The sequence below is a fragment of the Gadus macrocephalus genome, chromosome 4 (assembly GCF_031168955.1).
Source record: "Gadus macrocephalus chromosome 4, ASM3116895v1".
Classification (NCBI taxonomy): domain Eukaryota; kingdom Metazoa; phylum Chordata; class Actinopteri; order Gadiformes; family Gadidae; genus Gadus; species Gadus macrocephalus.
This window is the reverse complement of record NC_082385.1, coordinates 22,366,099-22,388,538: the sequence shown is the minus strand read 5'-3', so window position 1 is coordinate 22,388,538 and position 22,440 is coordinate 22,366,099. Positions and strand designations below refer to the sequence as shown.

The following is a 22,440-nucleotide window of genomic DNA, read 5'->3' as shown; positions in this document are numbered from 1 at the left end:
AGCGGACACGCAGTATTAAAAGGCGGAAGCGGAAGCGCTTCCACACTACCAAGTCGTTCCCAAAGTCCGACGTTACAAACGCTAGGAAGCACTCGAGCTAGCACTCTAGTCTCATCTCCATAGGACGCGACTAGCAAGGACGCGTCCTAGCAAGGCTGCAGCCTTCACTTTGAGTAGGGTCCGACTGCGTCCTGCGTCCTAGAAATACACGCCCCTCGTGGGAAATACACGCCCCTCGTGGGAAATACACGCCCCTCGTGGGAAATACACGCCCCTCGTGTGAAATACACGCCTATACAGAGTAGGGTCGGGGGCGTAGTCGGCCCTGATTGGTCTGATTCACGACGGCGTCTCTTCTCTTGTCGAACCTACTCCGGAGATGTAACGAACTGGTCAACAGCAGACAGCAGAAAGATGATTGCCTCGATTGATTTGGTAAGTGGACTGCATTATCAGTCAGAGATCGTATACTGTCATTGTTCTTGGTGTAGTTCTACTTTAAATTTTCATGTACACTCACAGCGTAATAATGTGTCGTCAATCCAACCACAAATTGGCTGCGTTTTTGGGATGTCTCTGCTAACTTTTCTTTTATGTTGATATTGCTTAAGCTTAACAGTTGTTGCTTTTCATGTTACCTATTTAATTGTTAAGTACCGCGTTTGATGCCGTGTTGGTTTTTGTCGCAATATACTCTCACTGGTTTGTATTGATTTGATTATCATCATTTCGCCGTGTTACCGATTTGAAGTTTTCATCCCATGGCTTTATGGTTAGCCCCTGACTTGCCTAGTTTCCCACAGCTCATTTTGGAAGGTGGTCACGTTCCCCTGACTTGCCAAAGTTAAAGTCGTTACTAGGCAATCACGTTCCCCTGATTTTCCTAGTTTCCTTTTATGTTTTGCATCTTTCTCTCTTTGCTGTCTAACCTGACAACTGTACAATGCTTGTCATCCAACCCGGTATCACGCAATTGCGTGCTCCTGCGCACGAACGTTAATCTATTGAAGCGTGTTCCCGAGCACGATAGTCCGACTTTTTGCGTGTTACACAAAACGAAATGTAAACCAATGCATTCTGAATGGGAGTGTTCTAAGACAATTAACGTGCTCCACAAAACGGTACGAGAGAGAGAGAGAGAGAGAGCGAGAGAGAGGCTTCAGAAAGGGTGTGCGCAGATAGTACAGTGCACCCTAGTTATGTTTATGCAACACAGTCTCACTCCGAGAACGTCAAATACCGACTGTTGGCAAAGGCCCTTTAGCGTCGGTGACTGACGGGAAAGGTACCCTTTTTATTCGGTCGGTGACGGTAAAGGTACCCTTCGGCGTCTTCTGCATACGGAATGGGGGGTGCCTCACTACGTCTCTAATAGACGATGTGAGCATCTTTCCTATTGGATAGTTTTTTAGGATATTCTTCTGTGAAAATGGCGGACATACTTTTTATCCTGGGTGGAAAATATGATATTTTAGAATAGTTACACCATTAAAAGTGTTTTTAGCGAGAAATGTGCATTTTACTTTCATAATCGTCGTTCGGCGAATGTGAAGGATGTTTGGTTTGATAGATATGACGAAGAATATTTCATCGGGCGATAATGGCCGGCGTACAGGCATCCCGGGCTCACGAAAATAGGTGACACTGTCACGTTATTTAATCTATTGAAACGTGATCAGGTACACGTATTTTCTAAATGTTCGTGTCAAAAAGCAAAATTTTCAAACTCATGCATATCAATTGGAAGTATTTGTCGTGATTTGTCACTAAGCACGACTTCCATCTAAGGTTCTGTCCGGGAGCTTTCTCCCTATTGTCCCTTAAGGAGCTCCGTACAGAACATTTATTGTTAAAAATTGTCTGTGATAACTAAGAATATGACAGCTTTTCCAGTCTCACCAATATGCGCACAGATCGCACGGTTTGACACTTTCAAGATGCGTGCAGTAGCCTACATACGCCAAATGACCATTTCGTGTGCATACGATACGCAAAACCCAGCATTAACTACTGTGGAGGGCGGATACGTCCATTTCGCGTGCATATGTGCATATGATACGAAAAACCCAGCATTAACTGAATGGGAGATGCAATATTTTAGGACAGATTCACCATTTAACGTGTTTCTAATGACATTTCTAGCGAGAAATGTACTTTTCCCTTGAATAATCCTCAGTCAGTGAATGTGTATGATCTTTATTAATCTTTATTATCTGAATGGGAAATGTAGCTCACGTGTTTCCTGCTTTTGTGTTATTAAACCGTTACTTTATGTAACTTTTAATGATATCATCTTGTTAGAAACACGTACGTTTTCGTGAACACTGGATTACGTCGCATTTCAACATAAAATAGCGTGTTATACACACACACACACACACACACACACACACACACACACACACACACACACACACACACACACACACACACACACACACACTGCATTTCGCTGCCAAATAAATAAATACTAAGGCAGAATAAAGAATAAATTAATTCATTATCATTCAACTTCAACATGCGTTATTACAGTATAGTGGTGGAGGGATGACGTGTGTTGGCCAACCCGGAAGTGAGCGTCGCCCTGGGTTCCCTTGACAAAAAGCCAACGGGTTTTTCCATTTGATTTTGGATTATTGCAGAAAAATTAGCATCTTTGAAGCACCTCCTCAAAAACTGAAAATAAATAAAAATAACTGTGCTCCAAAGAAAGAAATGTAAACCAATGCATTCCGAATGGGAGTGTTTCTCCGATTTTTCCATGCTACACAGAACGAAATGTAAACCCATGCAAATAAAGACTTCATGGTCATAATCATTTAAATATCATTAATCTCCTGAGGGTGGTATTCTATTTTTTTCAACGGGGCTGAATCCGTCATGGTTGCTATGGTGGTTGCTATCCACCAGCCCCTCTAATCCTTACATGGCTCTAAAAACCACGCGGCAAATGAGCTGCCGTAATTTGTGTTGTTTTTGTCGTAAACTAGTGTCCGATGGTTAAAAAATAGACGGATATTCCAAGGTATCCTTAAAAGGCAGCTTGGATGTTTTTATTTTCTGCAGTTTAGACTTCTTCTATAACCTATTTTTGAAAGCAAAACACCAAGCTCATTGATTTAACGAGGCAGGGTTATTTGTTTTATTTATTAAATAAATATTTATGAGAGGTCATTCCTTCTCCTGAGTTTTCTTCCTATTTATGTCTAGTGTACAACCCTACTGTCCACAAGCATCACCCCCCCCTCCCCATATGGATTTGGAGAATTGTTGCCACGTCCCAGTGGTGGAGGTATCATATATATGAAAGAGGGCATTCAATTATACTACAATGATCAATTAGGAGGCCGAAGCCCTAAAGGAAGTGATGCAATAGGTGACTGGGTCGACGACATTTAAGTAAGCTTTACTTTGAGGTCTCTTATATATCAAAGGGGGTCTCAAAGGACGCATACGCTTCAACCTGTGGCTCCGGTCCTACAGGAAATGACTCAGCAAGTGCTCCATCTCGTTGCACCTGCACCCAGCGGCTCGCTTGCAAGATTTTGGCCTGAAGTTATTCCCAGACCTACACCGTAGCCATCCAACCTGCATATCTGAGAATCAGGCCTCTCTTTAATAATGACAAAATGTATGAGAGAAATACACATTAACTTTTCACTCATAAGCGGCGTGGTGCCGGCTCCTTTTGACCTTTTGACCCCAGACTTCTGGGGGAATAGCTGAATCAATTCATTAGTCAATCAAAAGCATGTAAATATCTTCCCGGTGACGTAAGAGGGAGAACAAGGTGTCCTTCAACATCTACGCTTCCAGGCGATTGCAACGGTGCCACACATGAGCATATTCGAACATGTTTAATGGTAGTAATTAGCTGTCGAAATTGGAGGCCTTAATCAATAATGAGCAGCTCAAAAATCTCCATCGGGAAGCAAATCTATAGCTGGTCATTATTGATAAAGGCCTCCAAAATCGACAGCTAATTACTACCCCGAAACATATTCAAATATGATCATGTGTGGCACTGTTGCAATCGCCTCGAAACGTAGATGTCAAAGGACACCTTGTTTGCCCCGTTACGTAACCGGGAAGATATTTTCATACTTCTAATGAATTGATTCATATTTTAAGGTTCTCGGAGTGAGACTTTAAGCGGCTGCAGCAGAAGTGTTGAGACGAAAGATGATATCAAGACATTTATAGAATATTCACATTCACATTATGATTCTTCGTCATAACATCCGACCAAACATCCTTTACAGTCACCGAGCGAGGATTATGAAAGTCCAGGCCCCCCCTTCCGGCACTCAAGGTCCGACTGGACCAAGTTTAGGGCAGGAAGGGCCCCCCATTCCGGCCCTCGGGGTCCGACCGGGCCAAGTTTCGGTGCGGGGGTCCCAGTTAGGCCTTAGAATAAGGTATTCAAATTTCAGGGCGGTAGGACCTTCCTATCTCAAAAACTGTTTTTCCACCACATTCTGAACCATTAGGTCTTGCAGGTAACACTTCTGAGGGGCTTTGTCCAAATGACAGTCCATTTGGGAAAACTTTTTTTCTCTAAGGGCTAGAACTCCAAATCTCGGATATGTCGTTCTCGGGGCCCCGGGAAATGTGTGTAAACATTTTAGCATCCCTAGCTATCTCGAAAAGGCCGGAAAAGGGGCGTGACCTCCCACAGTACGGTAAATGTACATAAGACAGAGGTTCGTTTCTAGTCCCCATTTTTTGTGGGATGGAGGTGTACATTTGTGGCTTAAGGTGTGTAGTCACAGCTGGCCTGTGGCCACGTTTTTGAAGTCTGGGGTCAAAAGGTCAAAAGGAGCCGGCACCACGCCGCTTATGAGATAACAAAAAGTGAATGTGTATTTCTCTAATAGCTTTTTGTCATTATTAAAGAGAAGCCTGATTCTAAGATATGCGTGTTGGATGGCTAGGGTGTAGGTCTGGGAAGAACTTCAGGCCAAAATCTTGCAAGTGAGCCGCTGGGTGCAGGTGCAACGAGATGGAGCACTTGCTGAGTCATTTCCTGTAGGGCTGGAGCCACAGGTTGAAGCGTATGCGTCCTTTGAGACCCCCTTTAATATATATAAGAGACCTCAAAGTAAAGCATACTTAAATGTTGTCGACCCAGTCACCTATTGCATCACTTCCTTTAGGGCTTCGGCCTAAAGGACAAAGCCCCTCAGATGTGTTACCTGCAAGACCTAATGGTTCAGAATGTGGTGGAAAAACAGTTTTTGAGATAGGAAGGTCCTACCGCCCTGAAATTTGAATACCTTATTCTAAGGCCTAACTGGGACCCCCGCACCGAAACTTGGCCCGGTCTGACCCCGAGGGCCGGAATGGGGGGCCCTTCCTGCCCTAAACTTGGCCCAGTCGGACCTTGAGTGCCGGAAGGGGGGGCCTGGACTTTCATAATCCTCGCTTGGTGACTGTAAAGGATGTTTGGTCGGATGTTATGACGAAGAATCATAATGTGAATGTGAATATTCTATAAATGTCTTGATATCATCTTTCGTCTCAACACTTCTGCTGCAGCCGCTTAAAGTCTCACTCCGAGAACCTTAAAATATGAATCAATTCATTAGAAGTATGAAAATATCTACCCGGTTACGTAACGGGGCAAACAAGGTGTCCTTTGACATCTACGTTTCGAGGCGATTGCAACAGTGCCACACATGATCATATTTGAATATGTTTCGGGGTAGTAATTAGCTGTCGATTTTGGAGGCCTTTATCAATAATGACCAGCTATAGATTTGCTTCCCGATGGAGATTTTTGACAAATTACATATTATTTAGCATCTACACGTTAAGCTGAGTCCAATGAGATCAAGCTCGCCCTCTTGCTACACCGAGATCATGTCCTAGACCTAGGTGTACCATGTAAAATACATGTTACCATTTTCTAGAGTGTAATGCTTGGTGTCATTGGACTCAACTCAACGTGTAGAGGCTAAATAACATGTCATTTGTCACAAATTTCTATCGGGAAGCAAATCAATAGCTGCTCATTATTGATTAAGGCCTCCAATTTCGACAGCTAATTACTACCATTAAACATGTTCGAATATGCTCATGTGTGGCACCGTTGCAATCGCCTGGAAGCGTAGATGTTGAAGGACACCTTGTTTTCCCTCTTACGTCACCGGGAAGATATTTACATGCTTTTGATTGACTAATGAATTGATTCAGCTATTCCCCCAGAAGTCTGGGGTCAAAAGGTCAAAAGGAGCCGGCACCACGCCGCTTATGAGTGAAAAGTTAATGTGTATTTCTCTCATACATTTTGTCATTATTAAAGAGAGGCCTGATTCTCAGATATGCAGGTTGGATGGCTACGGTGTAGGTCTGGGAATAACTTCAGGCCAAAATCTTGCAAGCGAGCCGCTGGGTGCAGGTGCAACGAGATGGAGCACTTGCTGAGTCATTTCCTGTAGGACCGGAGCCACAGGTTGAAGCGTATGCGTCCTTTGAGACCCCCTTTGATATATAAGAGACCTCAAAGTAAAGCTTACTTAAATGTCGTCGACCCAGTCACCTATTGCATCACTTCCTTTAGGGCTTCGGCCTCCTAATTGATCATTGTAGTATAATTGAATGCCCTCTTTCATATATATGATACCTCCACCACTGGGACGTGGCAACAATTCTCCAAATCCATATGGGGAGGGGGGGGGTGATGCTTGTGGACAGTAGGGTTGTACACTAGACATAAATAGGAAGAAAACTCAGGAGAAGGAATGACCTCTCTAAATATTTATTTAATAAATAAAACAAATAACCCTGCCTCGTTAAATCAATGAGCTTGGTGTTTTGCTTTCAAAAATAAGTTATAGAAGAAGTCTAAACTGCAGAAAATAAAAACATCCAAGCTGCCTTTTAAGGATACCTTGGAATATCCGTCTATTTTTTAACCATCGGACACTAGTTTACGACAAAAACAACACAAATTACGGCAGCTCATTTGCCGCGTGGTTTTTAGAGCCATGTAAGGATTAGAGGGGCTGGTGGATAGCAACCACCATAGCAACCATGACGGTCAAGTGACTGGATTCAGCCCCGTTGAAAAAAATAGAATACCACCCTCAGGAGATTAATGATATTTAAATGATTATGACCATGAAGTCTTTATTTGCATGGGTTTACATTTCGTTCTGTGTAGCATGGAAAAATCTGAGAAACACTCCCATTCGGAATGCATTGGTTTACATTTCTTTCTTTGGAGCACAGTTATTTTTATTTATTTTCAGTTTTTGAGGAGGTGCTTCAAAGATGCTAATTTTTCTGCAATAATCCAAAATCAAATGGAAAAACCCGTTGGCTTTTTGTCAAGGGAACCCAGGGCGACGCTCACTTCCGGGTTGGCCAACACACGTCATCCCTCCACCACTATACTGTAATAACGCATGTTGAAGTTGAATGATAATGAATTAATTTATTCTTTATTCTGCCCTAGTATTTATTTATTTGGCAGCGAAATGCAGTGTGTGTGTGTGTGTGTGTGTGTGTGTGTGTGTGTGTGTGTGTGTGTGTGTGTGTGTGTGTGTGTGTGTGTGTGTGTGTGTGTGTATAACACGCTATTTTATGTTGAAATGCGACGTAATCCAGTGTTCACGAAAACGTACGTGTTTCTAACAAGATGATATCATTAAAAGTTACATAAAGTAACGGTTTAATAACACAAAAGCAGGAAACACGTGAGCTGCATTTCCCATTCAGATAATAAAGATTAATAAAGATCATACACATTCACTGACTGAGGATTATTCAAGGGAAAAGTACATTTCTCGCTAGAAATGTCATTAGAAACACGTTAAATGGTGAATCCGTCCTAAAATATTGCATCTCCCATTCAGTTAATGCTGGGTTTTTCGTATCATATGCACATATGCACGCGAAATGGACGTATCCGCCCTCCACAGTAGTTAATGCTGGGTTTTGCGTATCGTATGCACACGAAATGGTCATTTGGCGTATGTAGGCTACTGCACGCATCTTGAAAGTGTCAAACCGTGCGATCTGTGCGCATATTGGTGAGACTGGAAAAGCTGTCATATTCTTAGTTATCACAGACAATTTTTAACAATAAATGTTCTGTACGGAGCTCCTTAAGGGACAATAGGGAGAAAGCTCCCGGACAGAACCTTAGATGGAAGTCGTGCTAAGTGACAAATCACGACAAATACTTCCAATTGATATGCATGAGTTTGAAAATTTTGCTTTTTGACACGAACATTTAGAAAATACGTGTACCTGATCACGTTTCAATAGATTAAATAACGTGACAGTGTCACCTATTTTCGTGAGCCCGGGATGCCTGTACGCCGGCCATTATCGCCCGATGAAATATTCTTCGTCATATCTATCAAACCAAACATCCTTCACATTCGCCGAACGACGATTATGAAAGTAAAATGCACATTTCTCGCTAAAAACACTTTTAATGGTGTAACTATTCTAAAATATCATATTTTCCACCCAGGATAAAAAGTATGTCCGCCATTTTCACAGAAGAATATCCTAAAAAACTATCCAATAGGAAAGATGCTCACATCGTCTATTAGAGACGTAGTGAGGCACCCCCCATTCCGTATGCAGAAGACGCCGAAGGGTACCTTTACCGTCACCGACCGAATAAAAAGGGTACCTTTCCCGTCAGTCACCGACGCTAAAGGGCCTTTGCCAACAGTCGGTATTTGACGTTCTCGGAGTGAGACTGTGTTGGTTTATGCCAAAACCTATATATATAATTAGGCTGTGGAAATTGCAATAAGTTAAGAACACAACTTCGCACGTTGAGCACACAGGTGTGACTCGTTTATTTTGTAAAAAAAGAAAACCGGAAAACAAAGTGTGCTGGAGGTAAACAAATCCAGCATGGTCTGTGACGTCATGAGACGCACGTAATCCTTAGGGACCGCGATCCCTGAACCACCAAGAACGTAAATGACATGCAGTAAACAACAACACAATTGAAAGAACAACACATAACGAAATACTGTAGGTGAATTATGTTACGGTCACTACAAGGCTATAATTATATTATTTAGCGTGTAATGAGACAATCTATAGCCAAATTGTCGAAGATGCCCGAGAATCTTCGGGGATATCAGCATGGGAAATCGGCGAATCAGACCCATGAAGGGTGTGGGGGGGGGACACGTTAGTTGAAGGGGGGGGGGGGGGGCACGTTTGTAGGGGGGGGGCACGCTCGACAACGAGAGTTGGTTTTTATTGAACGCTCGACAACGAGAGTTGGTTTTTATTGAACGAGACTTCAACACGGAACAGCTGCACGAAACGATGGTCACGTCACTCTCGGTGACGGTGTCGACAATAATTAACACACGAACAATGTTAATAGAACAACACACAACCACATAACATCCCGAACCCATTAACCCTACTTAATCCTAACAACAAAACAAGTTAACAAAAGCCCCATTTGTCAACTGAGAACCCCAATTCCCAGAATCCCCCGCGGCTCCGGAACACGGCGTAGCTTATATTAATCTTTATTATCTGAATGGGAAATGCAATATTTTAGGACAGATACACCATTAAACGCGTTTCTAATGAAATTTCTAGCGAGAAATGTACATTTTCCTTACATAATCTTCAGTCAGTGAATGTGTTTGATCTTTATTAATCTTTATTATCTGAATGGGAAATGCAATATTTTAGGACAGATACACCATTAAACGCGTTTCTAATGACTTTTCTAGCGAGAAATGTACATTTTCCTTACATAATCTTCAGTCAGTGAATGTGTATGATCTTTATTAATCTTTATTATCTGAATGGGAAATGCAATATTTTAGGACCGATTCACCGTTAAACGTGTTTCTAATAACATTTCTAGCGAGAAATATACTTTTTACTTGCATAATCTCCAGTCAGTGATTGTGTCTGATCTTTAGTTTTATAGTTATTAGGATTTGATCGGCTCGCTCGCATGTTTCAACGACGTCAGGTTGCTTTCGCTAAACTAGCAGCTCACGTGCTTCCTGCGTTTGTGTTATTAAACTGTTACTTTATGTAACTTTTAATGATATCATCTTGTTAGAAACACGTATATCTGAGAGCCAACCCAGTCGCCAAAAGCATACGTTGACAGTGTACTTTTCGTGAACACTGGATTACGTCGCATTTCAACATAAAATAGCGTGCTATACACACACACGCACGCACACGCACAGACACACACACACAAGCACACACGCACGCACAGACACACAGACACAGACACACACACGCACACACGCACACGGTGCATTTCGCTGCTAAAACAACAACAAAAAAATATTCCCTCAAATATTATTACTTTCAAAACGTTGGCCGAAATGGCCAATAATATCATTTTTTATTTGGGATGCTTCTAGGACATTTTGGGTGGATTTTGAACGGTATGTGGGGGGCACGTTTTTTGCAGGACCTGGCAACCCTGCGCTGTTGCCCGAGATCTGGATCCACCCCGGCGTGGTGCCGTCTCCTTTTGACCTTTTTGACCCCAGACTTCTGGGGGAATAGCTGAATCAATTCATTAGTCAATCAGAAGCATGTTAATATCGTCCCGGTGGCGTAAGAGGACGAACAAGGTATCCTTCAACATCTACGCTTCCAGGGGATTGCAACGGTGCCACACATGAGCATATTCGAACATGTTTAATGGTAGTAAATAGCTGTCGAAATTGGAGGCCTTAATCAATACTGAGCAGCTATTGATTTGCTTCCCGATAAAGATTTGTCACAAATGACATGTTATTTAGCATCTACACGTTGGGCTGAGTCCAATGACACCAAGAACGACACTCTAGCTAATGGTAACATGTGTTTAACATGGTACACCTAGGTCTAGGACATGATCTCGGTGTAGCAAGAGGCCGAGCTTGATCTCATTGGACTCAGCTTAACGTGTAGATGCTAATTAACAGGTAATTTGTCAAGGAAGGGGGGGCCCTTCCTGCCCGAGACTTGGCCCGGTCAGACCCCGAGGGCAGGCCCCCCCTTCCTGCCCTCGGGGTCCGACCGGGCCAAGTTTCGGTGCGGAGGTCCCAGTTAGGCCCTAGAATAAGGTATTAAAATTTCAGGGCGGTAGGACCTTCCTATCTCAAAAACTGTTTTTCCACCACATTCTGAACCATTAGGTCTTGCAGGCTACACTTCTGAGGGGCTTTGTCCAAATGACACTCCATTTGGGAAAACTTTTTTTCTCTAAGGGCTAGAACTCCAAATCTCGGATATGTCGTACACGGGGCCCCGGGAAATGTGTGTAAACATTTTAGCATCCCTAGCTATCTCGAAAAGGTCGGCAAAGGGGCGTGACCTCCAACAGTACAGTAAATGTACATAAGACAGAGGTTAGTTTCTAGTCCCCATTTTTTGTGGGATGGAGGTGTACATTTGTGGCTAAAGGTTTGTAGACACAGCTGGCCTGTGGCCACGTTTTTGGAGTCGGGGCTCAAAAGGTGAAAAGGAGCCGGCACCACGCCGCTTATGAGATAACAAAAAGTTAATGTGTGTTTCTCTCATAACTTTTTGTCATTATTAAAGAGAGGCCTGATTCTCAGATATGCATGTTGGATGGCTAGGGTGTTGGTCTGGGAAGAACTTTAGGCCAAAATCTTGCAAGCGAGCCGCTGGGTGCAGGTGCAACGAGATGGAGCACTTGCTGAGCCTGGACTTTCATAATCTTCGCTCTGTGAATGTAAAGGATGTTTGGTCGGATGTTACGACGAAGAATCATAATGTGAATGGGAATATTCTATAAATCTCTTGATATCATCTTTCGTCTCAACACTTCTGCTGCAGCCACTTAAAGTCTCACTCCGAGAACCTTAAAATATGAATCAATCCATTAGAAGTATGAAAATATCTTCCCGGTGGTGCAACAGAGCAAACAAGGTGTCCTTTGACATCTACGTTTCGAGACGATTGCAACAGTGCCACACATGATCATATTTGAATATGTTTCGGGGTAGTAATTAGTTGTCGATTTTGGAGGCCTTTATCAATAATGACCAGCTATAGATTTGCTACCCGATGGAGATTTTTGACAAATTACATGTTAATTAGCATCTACACGTTAAGCTGAGTCCAATGAGATCAAGCTCGGCCTCTTGCTACACCGAGATCATGTCCTAGACCTAGGTGTACCATGTAAAACACATGTTACCATTAGCTAGAGTGTCGTTCTTGGTGTCATTGGACTCAGCTCAACGTGTAGATGCTAAATAACATGTCATTTGTGACAAATCTTTATCGGGAAGCAAATCAATAGCTGCTCAGTATTGATTAAGGCCTCCAATTTCGACAGCTAATTACTACCATTAAACATGTTCGAATATGCTCATGTGTGGCACCGTTGCAGTCTCCTGGAAGCGTAGATGTTGAAGGACACCTTGTTCGTCCTCTTACGCCACGGGGACGATATTTACATGCTTCTGATTGACTAATGAATTGATTCAGCTATTCCCCCAGAAGTCTGGGGTCAAAAGGTCAAAAGGACACGGCACCACGCCGGGGTGGATCCAGATCTCGGGCAACAGCGCAGGGTTGCCAGGTCCTGCAAAAAACGTGCCCCCCACATACCGTTCAAAATCCACCCAAAATGTCCTAGAAGCATCCCAAATAAAAAATGATATTATTGGCCATTTCGGCCAACGTTTTGAAAGTAATAATATTTGAGGGAATATTTTTTTGTTGTTGTTTTAGCAGCGAAATGCACCGTGTGCGTGTGTGCGTGTGTGTGTGTCTGTGTCTGTGTGTCTGTGCATGCGTGTGTGTGCTTGTGTGTGCTTGTGTGCGTGTGTCTGTGCGTGTGCGTGCGTGTGTGTGTGTGTATAACACGCTATTTTATGTTGAAATGCGACGTAATCCAGTGTTCACGAAAAGTACACTGTCAACGTATGCTTTTGGCGACTGGGTTGGCTCTCAGATATACGTGTTTCTAACAAGATTATATCATTAAAAGTTACATAAAGTAACAGTTTAATAACACAAACGCAGGAAGCACGTGAGCTGCTAGTTTAGCGAAAGCAACCTGACGTCGTTGAAACATGCGAGCGAGCCGATCAAATCCTAATAACTATAAAACTAAAGATCAGACACAATCACTGACTGAAGATTATGCAAGTAAAAAGTATATTTCTCGCTAGAAATGTTATTAGAAACACGTTTAACGGTGAATCGGTCCTTAAATATTGCATTTCCCATTCAGATAATAAAGATTAATAAAGATCATACACATTCACTGACTGAAGATTATGTAAGGAAAATGTACATTTCTCGCTAGAAAAGTCATTAGAAACGCGTTTAATGGTGTATCTGTCCTAAAATATTGCATTTCCCATTCAGATAATAAAGATTAATAAAGATCATACACATTCACTGACTGAAGATGATGTAAGGAAAATGTACATTTCTCGCTAGAAATTTCATTAGAAACGCGTTTAATGGTGTATCTGTCCTAAAATATTGCATTTCCCATTCAGATAATAAAGATTAATATAAGCTACGCCGTGTTCCGGAGCCGCGGGGGATTCTGAGAATTGGGGTTCTCAGTTGACAAATGGGGCTTTTGTTAACTTGTTTTGTTGTTAGGATTAAGTGGGGTTAATTGGTCCGGGATGTTATGTGGTTGTGTGTTGTTCTATTAACATTGTTCGTGTGTTCATTTTTGTCGACACCGTCACCGAGAGTGACGTGACCATCGTTTCTTGCAGCTGTTCCGTGTTGAAGTCTCGTTCAATAAAAAACAACTCTCGTTGTCGAGCGTTCAATAAAAACCAACTCTCGTTGTCGAGCGTGCCCCCCCCCTACAAACGTGTCTCCCCCCCCCCTCAACAAACGTGTCCCCCCCCCCCCCCCCCCCCCTTCAACTAACGTGTCCCCCCCCCCCCCTTCATGGGTCTGATTCGCCGATTTCCCATGCTGATATCCCCGAAGATTCTCGGGCATCTTCGACAATTTGGCTATAGATTGTCTCATTACACGCTAAATAATATAATTATAGCCTTGTAGTGACCGTAACATAATTCACCTACAGTATTTCGTTATGTGTTGTTCTTTCAATTGTGTTGTTGTTTACTGCATGTCATTTACGTTCTTGGTGGTTCAGGGATCGCGGTCCCTAAGGATTACGTGCGTCTCATGACGTCACAGACAATGCTGGATTTGTTTACCTTCAGCACGCTTTGTTTTCCGGTTTTCTTTTTTACAAAATAAACGAGTCACACGGCTGTGTGCTCAACGTGCGAAGTTGTGTTCTTAACTTATTGCAATTTCCACAGCCTAATTATATATATAGGTTTTGGCATAAACATAACTAGGGTGCACTGTACTATCTGCGCACACCCTTTCTGAAGCCTCTCTCTCGCTCTCTCTCTCTCTCTCTCTCTCTGTCCCTCCCGCTCTCTCTTTCTCTCTCTCTCGTACCGTTTTGTGGAGCACGTTAATTGTCTTAGAACACTCCCATTCAGAATGCATTGGTTTACATTTCGTTTTGTGTAACACGCAAAAAGTCGGACTATCGTGCTCGGGAACACGCTTCAATAGATTAACGTTTGTGCGCAGGAGCACGCAATTGCGTGATACCGGGTTGTGTCACCAAATTTGTATTAGGGTTGTTGCGCAACAATTGATGCCTGGCACCTGGACCGAGGAGACTGGCTTGGACATTGAGGTAATAATTGCTGAGATAACAAGCACATCAGGAAAATGTGTGTAGGGCTATGACTGTTCATCTTACAACCTGTTTTATGGCACAGGGTGTTCCACAACAACTATATGGAATCGACTGTGGAGTCTTTATGGTCATGGTGAGTTACCATGCTCCATTCATTTGCTTTATCATACCTTTTTTAACACACAGCATTTTATTTTCTAATGTTATAATGGCCAAAAAAAATTCTAAGATGACTATAAACTAGTCTTAACTGCCTAAGCATGCCAATTGCTGGTAAAATCACACCCTGCCTATGATCACAACCCAACATTATTACATTCTATGTTCTACAGTACTCCTGGTACATTACCATGGACGCGCACTTCGATTTCAACGTTGTAAGTACTATCTGTGTGCTAGCGTCAGTATTTAGAAGCAGCATCATAATGGTTATGTGGTAAACTTCATTTTAATGTTCCTCTTCAGTTGGATATGCCTCATCTCAGGAGGTGGTGGTGCAAGCTCCTTTTGGACAACTACGGGATTGAAGGGTATGGATCTTAACCGACAAATGCAAAATAAATACATTTTTCATGTTGGCTTGGCAACCCTGTGTGTGTGTGTGTGTGTGTGTGTGTGTGTGTGTGTGTGTGTGTGTGTGTGTGTGTGTGTGTGTGTGTGTGTGTGTGTGTGTGTGTGTGTGTGTGTGTGCGCGGTGCGTGTTTTTTTTTCTTTGACTTTCTTTCTGTCTTTCTTTCCCTTTCTTTCTACTGCAGATGTGGCAAAAGATTCTGTCATTTCACCCAAGAAGGACACCAGATGGTGAATGGACTCCTGGCACCGGTGTTCCGGGTAACACGGAAGCGGAAGCGGAAGGTTTTGACCAAGGTAAGAAGTTATGTTTCTTATATACACCTATTGCTGTAATAACCCTAACCCGAAATATTGTAGAAGGGGCCCCTGCGAGATGTTTGGCTGCGCCCCCCACACACACACACACACACACACACACACACACACACACACACACACACACACACACACACACACACACACACACACACACACACACACACACACACACACACACACACGCACACATCTGCTCTGCCTCTGGGTCCCAATTCTGGGGGCCCTCTTCTCCGTCCCCTTAATTTTGTACTTTTTTTTGTGTTAACTTATACCTGCCAATGCCTCTTGTGTTTCCCATTTTTAATAATAATTGTATCCCTTAATGTTATTGCACATATTTTGTATTTACTTTTTTATTTACTTTAAATGCTTTGTGTAATGACCTTCCCTTTCTCTATAATAAAAAAATGTAGCCTACCCTTATGGCCTGAGTCATGTTTCCCTTACTAAGAATTCCCTATCGTATGCATAAGTATTGTCTGTAAACAATACAAGTGGAATAGGGGCGAAAATGTACAATTCTAAGGCTTGTATCCTTTAAGTAACTTTACTTTGTACCTCTGTAAAGCCAAGTATATGCATTTGACATCACAGTTATCAGTAAATGCTAATTCGGTTTCCCTTCATTACTCTTTGGTCAGCCTGACATTTTCAGAGTAAATTCCAATAAATATTTTTGTGAATATTAAGAGCCAGAATTTAAATGACACCGCCCATGAGCAAAATATTACACTAACTTTTTAACTCCACTGTTAGTACTGTATATATAGCCAGATACAATAGGTCAGATGACTATAGTTGAATAGTTTTGTTCATCATTGAAAACTCATCAGTAGTAGCCTTCGTTAGCATACCATTGTGTGGTTTTGCGAGAGTAGGATGTCAATTATTGTTTTTTTTGCCAAGTACAGACACAAATTATTTTTCTTTCTTCAAGGCAGATGATGTTTTCCTGAAGGACACAATTGAGGCAGCAGCATGGTGCCAGTTGCAGACCTTCACCGACCACGTTTCTCTCCCGATGGTCATTGGGGTGGAAGGTGCAGAGCAGCAGGCATTATTAGCAGAGCTGAAATCCGTTGACCGCAGTTGCCCGGAAGAAAGCCTAAACAGGATTGAACCGTTCCAGTTCTTACGAAAGGACTACGAAATGTTCTGTGTGGAGATGTTTGACCGGAGAAAACTGAAAGTGTTTGCTTCTTGGGAATAGCGACATTTTACCCATTGTTTTAATTGAACTGGGGGACCGGGGGCCGATTCTTTATGTTATCATTTATATAACCAGTTCTAAAACCATTTTCATTTGTCTTTATAAATAAAATGATGTCACGGTATTATCAGTTGTTTATTACCAATTTGATAGTCTACACCACATTCTGTGCACATTTCACTGCCAGCCACTCTGACATGGTTAGAGTGGAACAGCTTCGTAACAGAAGAGTTAACGATGACGTTGGAAAATTACTCCCCGATCTCAGTAGGAAATCACAATCCTACGTTACTCCCCGATCTCAGTAGGAAATCACAATCCTACGTATTACGTCATCACGCTGAGAGGAAATCACAATCCTACGTATTACGTCATCACGCTGAGATTGGTCAGTCGAGGGGCGTGTATTTCCCACGAGGGGCGTGTATTTCTACACGGGGCGTGTCTTGCCAGGACGCAGGACGCAGTCGGACCCTATTGTTCACTTTGGGAAACAGCCCGAGCACGCATCAAGAACACTTCCAGGTTTTACGACAGTACTCGCTTGATGCGTGCTTCGAATTGGAACAGTGCTCGGGCAACGACTGATGACGTTTCACGAGTCCACGAGCACACGAGCACGCACAAGTACGCGAATTGAGAAACGGCCATGATAATCCACAACGCGTAGGGCCATGTGTTTACATACTTCCTGTTTACATATTTTCCTGGATCCTGATTGGTGTTGCCGCCGCAGCCGCAAGGCACTGATTGGAGGGCCACAGACCATAATAGCATAGGCCTACAGCGCAGATGAAAATGATTCAGATTACAGCGTTTATTTGTTCAACCATATGAAACTTTGTCTCAGGTGTTTTAAAATGATACTACATTTATTTCCGGTTATTCCAACGGCAGAATACAAGGCACAGGGAACTTTGAGGTGCGTAAACGCTATTTAGAGGTGCGTAAACGCTATTTAGAGGTGCGTAAACGCTATTTCCTAAATTCCAGAAGTGCGTAAACGGTGTTTACGTGCGTTTACCCTCCACTACAGCCCTGAGTAGGCCTACTTATTGTTATACCACAGACGACAACAACAACTCGTATCAATTTAGAACCACAAACCGCGTGTTAGTTAACCAAAACCACAGAGCATTCATGGCTATGTGCGTGCGCACTCAATCTCTCACCGGCCTCCTTTTTTTCCTCTATCACTTTTTCTATTACTTTGGTTCGTTAAATTGAAGAGACACTTCAGGGGTTGACACTAAGGTTTCAAAAGCACTTGCCCATCGGGCAAGTACAGGTCAGGTTCAACTTGCCCGAATGTAATGTTCACTTGCCCAAATTATAATCAGAATCGTGAACGGGCCTCTTTTTGCCAGGCACCCGGCCTGGTTTTGGGGGGGCTCAGAAAAATCATCCTAGCTCAGACTGAAGCTGAATGTTAGCTTCCACACATGTGTTTAAAAAATAACAAACTTCTCTTTGTTTACTTATTTATCGAGCGGTCACATCGTGCCATGAAGTGATTTCAGTCCACAGTTGCAACCTATTAAAGCTATCGCCAAGTTATATGTAGACCTGCATGATTTGATGCAAATGTACATAACTAAATAACTAAACAGAAGTAGTAGCAAAGATATGTCTTTTTTAACTTTCAAGTTTCTTGTAGCTCTAACTGAATAATCACAATCGCGTTTCTAGTAGGGTTGTCAGTCACGATACTGGATTTTCTAGCTTAGAAAAAGATCGATATTCTATACCATTTTCGATATCAGGGGAAACGTTTTTTTCAGGAAAGAACATACCCAAAGTAAAGAGATTATATCTCCACAACTGCAAGGGCGATAATGTCATCTTTGGGCCAAAAGAAAGATTGTTGTGCAAGTGAAATATTCAATGGGGATAATACTTGGTTAAAGTGAATAAAGCCACGGAACACAGCATAAGTGGAAGATAACATTTCCACCTGAAATAATTATCAGTATCAGTTGGTCGTTATCAGTTGGGAGCGCTGTCTTACTATGAGACACAAATAAGGTAGATGTCTTACAATTTTGACACTTGACACCTCTATTTAAAGTTCAGGGCAATCGAATGCACCAAGCCAAACACTCGCAAATAAATATATGGCCACTAGATTGCGCTGAAGAATATGTTTTCTGATTGAAGGCAATTTACCTATTTCCTAAGAAACCTTCTCTTATTCATTGATTGAAAACACCATGTTAAATTGCTAAATTTGGCCCAGATACTGGATAATCTGTTTATGGTGGTTTTATTCGATCAGAATCAACTTTGTGGACCAAAATCACAAAGGTAATACTTCATTTTTGGTTGTTAAAAGAAAAGGGGACGTTTCTTCTTAAGTTGTTATTTGCAAGTTTTAGTCACAGAATGATATGGTTTGGACTGTTGGAATAAGTGGAGGCTCAGCTTTCATGTAATATATACAGTAGTTTGTGAGGGTCCAATTTCGTGAAAAAGATCGCTATTGCTGTGCGCATGTGCACAGTTATGAAACACAAAACCGTGTTCTTGATTTTCCTTGATAATTTGCCTCAATCCAAAGTACTTCCAAACTGCACTCCATCACTACTCCATTTAACTTCTACCAAACCGTTCGCGGAGGTGCTGCACTTGAGATGCTGTGTTGGCTAACCTTTAGCGAATCACTGCCAGAGACCGCACTGCGAGTGAGTGACAGAAGGCGGGGCTATATTCGCACTGAAGCGATGCGTGTCTGTTAACTCGCTTTCCGAGAGAAGAGAAGACAGCGCGCTGATCAATTGCAAATACTTCTATTTTGTGTGGTTTTGCGGAACAAAAGGTTGTTCTGCAGTTTCTAAAAACATTTGAATAAATAGCTTTTATATTAACATCCACCCAAAATCCACTTGCCCGTTCGGGCAACCAGAAAAAATCTCAACTTGCCCAAACATTTTTTTTACTTGCCCCGGGCAAGCGGGCAACCGTTAGTGTCAACCCCTGCACTTTAACTGCTGTTAGCGTTCACACGGGGCAAGAACAGATCACGCAACTTCCTATATATTGGTTGCTTACCTTTTTATGATGAGCTCTGTTGCATGATTCGTTCTTCAATCCTGTTCGTGACGCCAATTATGTGGTAGAAACTATAACCGAGTTCTATCACTTCAACTAACTTAAAATAACATGAGGAATTGGGGAGTCCGGATCAAGTATTGACAGAGACATTATTGTTACCCGCAAACAAGCAACAACAAAGCCGAGCGAGGTTTGCAAAGACACTCCAGAATGATTCTCGTCCTGCTCCTTATATACCCAATCCTTACATAATATGAAGTCAGACTTACATAAAATGTTGATTTACATAACATATTTTTCCTTTACCAAGCTTTACCCTTGAACTTATATTAACCACTATGCATACAGATCGTTGGTGTACATGTGTGCATGTCAGCATATTTTTCAAAAAGCACACAAGATAGGAACAGAGTGAACCTACTCGCTGGCGCCATGTCAAACCTAACTTATAGGGGAGAGGTGATCAGCTACTTTCCACCATTAAAGTATCTAAATGATATAGGCCTAATAATAATCATAGCTTACCATGAAATGTAGGGTTAATTTCTTCCATACTATTCCTCCTGAGCTGCTGCCGTCCCCATCATGACCTTAATTTGCTAATGCGAATAGTTGTATCGTGCGAGCCTCCAGCTTGTCTTTCGTCTGAGCAGGTATTTCTTACTGTACGTCCACACCAGAAGCGAATTGAGCGACCAAATCGCCGGAAGTCATTCACTTTCTATGGGCAAGAGCGACCAAAGCGACCAAAGCGACCAACGCTACCAGCGGCCAAAGTTGAGCGACCAGAGCGTCAAAAAGAAGTTGAAAACTTTTTAACTTTATGCAAATGACTATGACGCGCTTCAGCGGCCAAACACTGACAGCCAATCGGAATGTAGACGCTCTTCGCTTGCGTGGATCCCAGGGAACACCGGCAGGCACTTTGGTTCCTACCTACCTTTATTCACTCACTGAACAAAATGTCGGCTAAAGTATTAATCGCGGCTGTAACTGGGCACCCGGTGTTGTACGAACCAATCCTTTTTCAGTTCAGAGATCGAAACGCTATAGTGGTTTGGATACCAAGTGATGATAAGCGGGAGTATTTATACATCTAGAACGTTCGTATTTAAGCGGGAATCATTTTCATTTGCTCTCCATGCCACCAATCTAACCAACCAATCGCGTGTAGCATGCTTTAAACAAAACCAAAAAAGTTTTTGAAATCGTCACATAAACAAACTAATCGACAAGACGAGGGATAAATGACAAGGGATATATATCTTGTCTTTTATCCCTCTATTCCCCACTATTCACGGAGCCTGAGGTGAATAATTGTTAATTAAATAGTCTAGATAGATAGATAGCCTAGTCAAGTCTTTATTAATACCAAACGACACAAATCGTCGGGAATCCGGCGATTCCCGACCACCTCGTCCTGTGTGGGCCGAGGTGGTTCGGCCCACACAGGACAGTAGCCTACAAGACCACACAGACCAAGTCTGACTGGACATACACACAATACATCACATTAAAACTAGACACGCGTTGATAGATAGATAGACAGATAGGCCTAGATAGATAGATATGTTCCATTATTTGCCTTGCGGAGCCAACCAGTCCTGTGCACGTATGCAAATTAGCCATGTGTGCCAATGTCTATTTGTTTTGAGTGCAGATCATGATTTGCAGATCAGTGAAACATATTTTAACTAGCCTACTACAGCACGCAGGGTTTTTTGTTCTCGGTTGTAATTAGCCTACATTTTAGAATTTTTTTCATATTGGGGGGAATCACTGTCCTACTGGTTGTCGAAGCAACAATGAAAACCGTCTCGGCAATATGGCCAAGGTGTATGGGAGAGTTCACTCTTTGATATGGCTGTCTGTAGGGCCTACTAAAAGCATACGGCTCCTTTAAATGCGTCTGCATAATTGAATTGTACGTCATGAGCGACTTGAGAGACCAAAGCGAACAGAAAAATTTGCAGCGAAACTTTGTGAGCGACCAAAGCGTCTTTGACGCTTTGGTCGCTCCTGGTGTGGACGTACACTTAGGGTCGCCGTACGCCGTTTGAAGAAGAAGATGATCTTCTGCATCGCTCCCTTCTGGTCTGACCTTTTCAATCGCTTTCACGCATTTCCATGGACATGAGTGAGGGAATGAGTCATCCTCCTACGCCTGTCTTAATTAACCCCACCTGTTGCATAAACAACACCACCCTGGAGGTGTAGCTAATGACTTTTACTTTCTAAAGCATGAATTAACCAACAGTGTTTAGCGCTAGCGGGCCTAGCGGGGACACTTGCTGTGAGATCAAGTTCCCCACCTGGAGGCCTGCTGGAGGAAACATTTCCGCTTGGAAACCGCCTTGGGAGGCGGAAGGGGGGTATGGAAGCCCCTACAGACCATGAAGTGTGAAAATAGAATCAGAAGAAATCAGAAGAAAGAAGATCTTTAAGAACCACCGGTTCTGTCTTTCTCTCTTTCTTTAGAACTGGGAAAACATTTTGACTCTGTTGACTTGACATGGTAACGTTGTTTTTGTTAGTTGAGTCTCAAGATAGTACGGTTAAACTCACACTTTGACAAACTTATTGTCAAAGTGTGAGTTTA

General features: G+C 42.6%; 1 protein-coding gene across 1 annotated transcript in view; it reads left to right on the top strand.

Moving 5' to 3' along the window:
• LOC132456602 (uncharacterized) overlaps positions 1-16,790 on the top strand; it is a 28,687-nt gene extending 11,897 nt beyond the window's left edge. The window contains exons 4-8 of the mRNA XM_060051014.1: positions 14,772-14,822; positions 15,022-15,066; positions 15,155-15,219; positions 15,445-15,556; positions 16,518-16,790. Of these exons, the coding sequence (XP_059906997.1) occupies positions 14,772-14,822; positions 15,022-15,066; positions 15,155-15,219; positions 15,445-15,556; positions 16,518-16,790 (546 nt within the window). The remainder of the gene's footprint in view (positions 1-14,771; positions 14,823-15,021; positions 15,067-15,154; positions 15,220-15,444; positions 15,557-16,517) is intronic.
• The last annotated feature ends 5,650 nt before the right edge of the window (positions 16,791-22,440 follow it).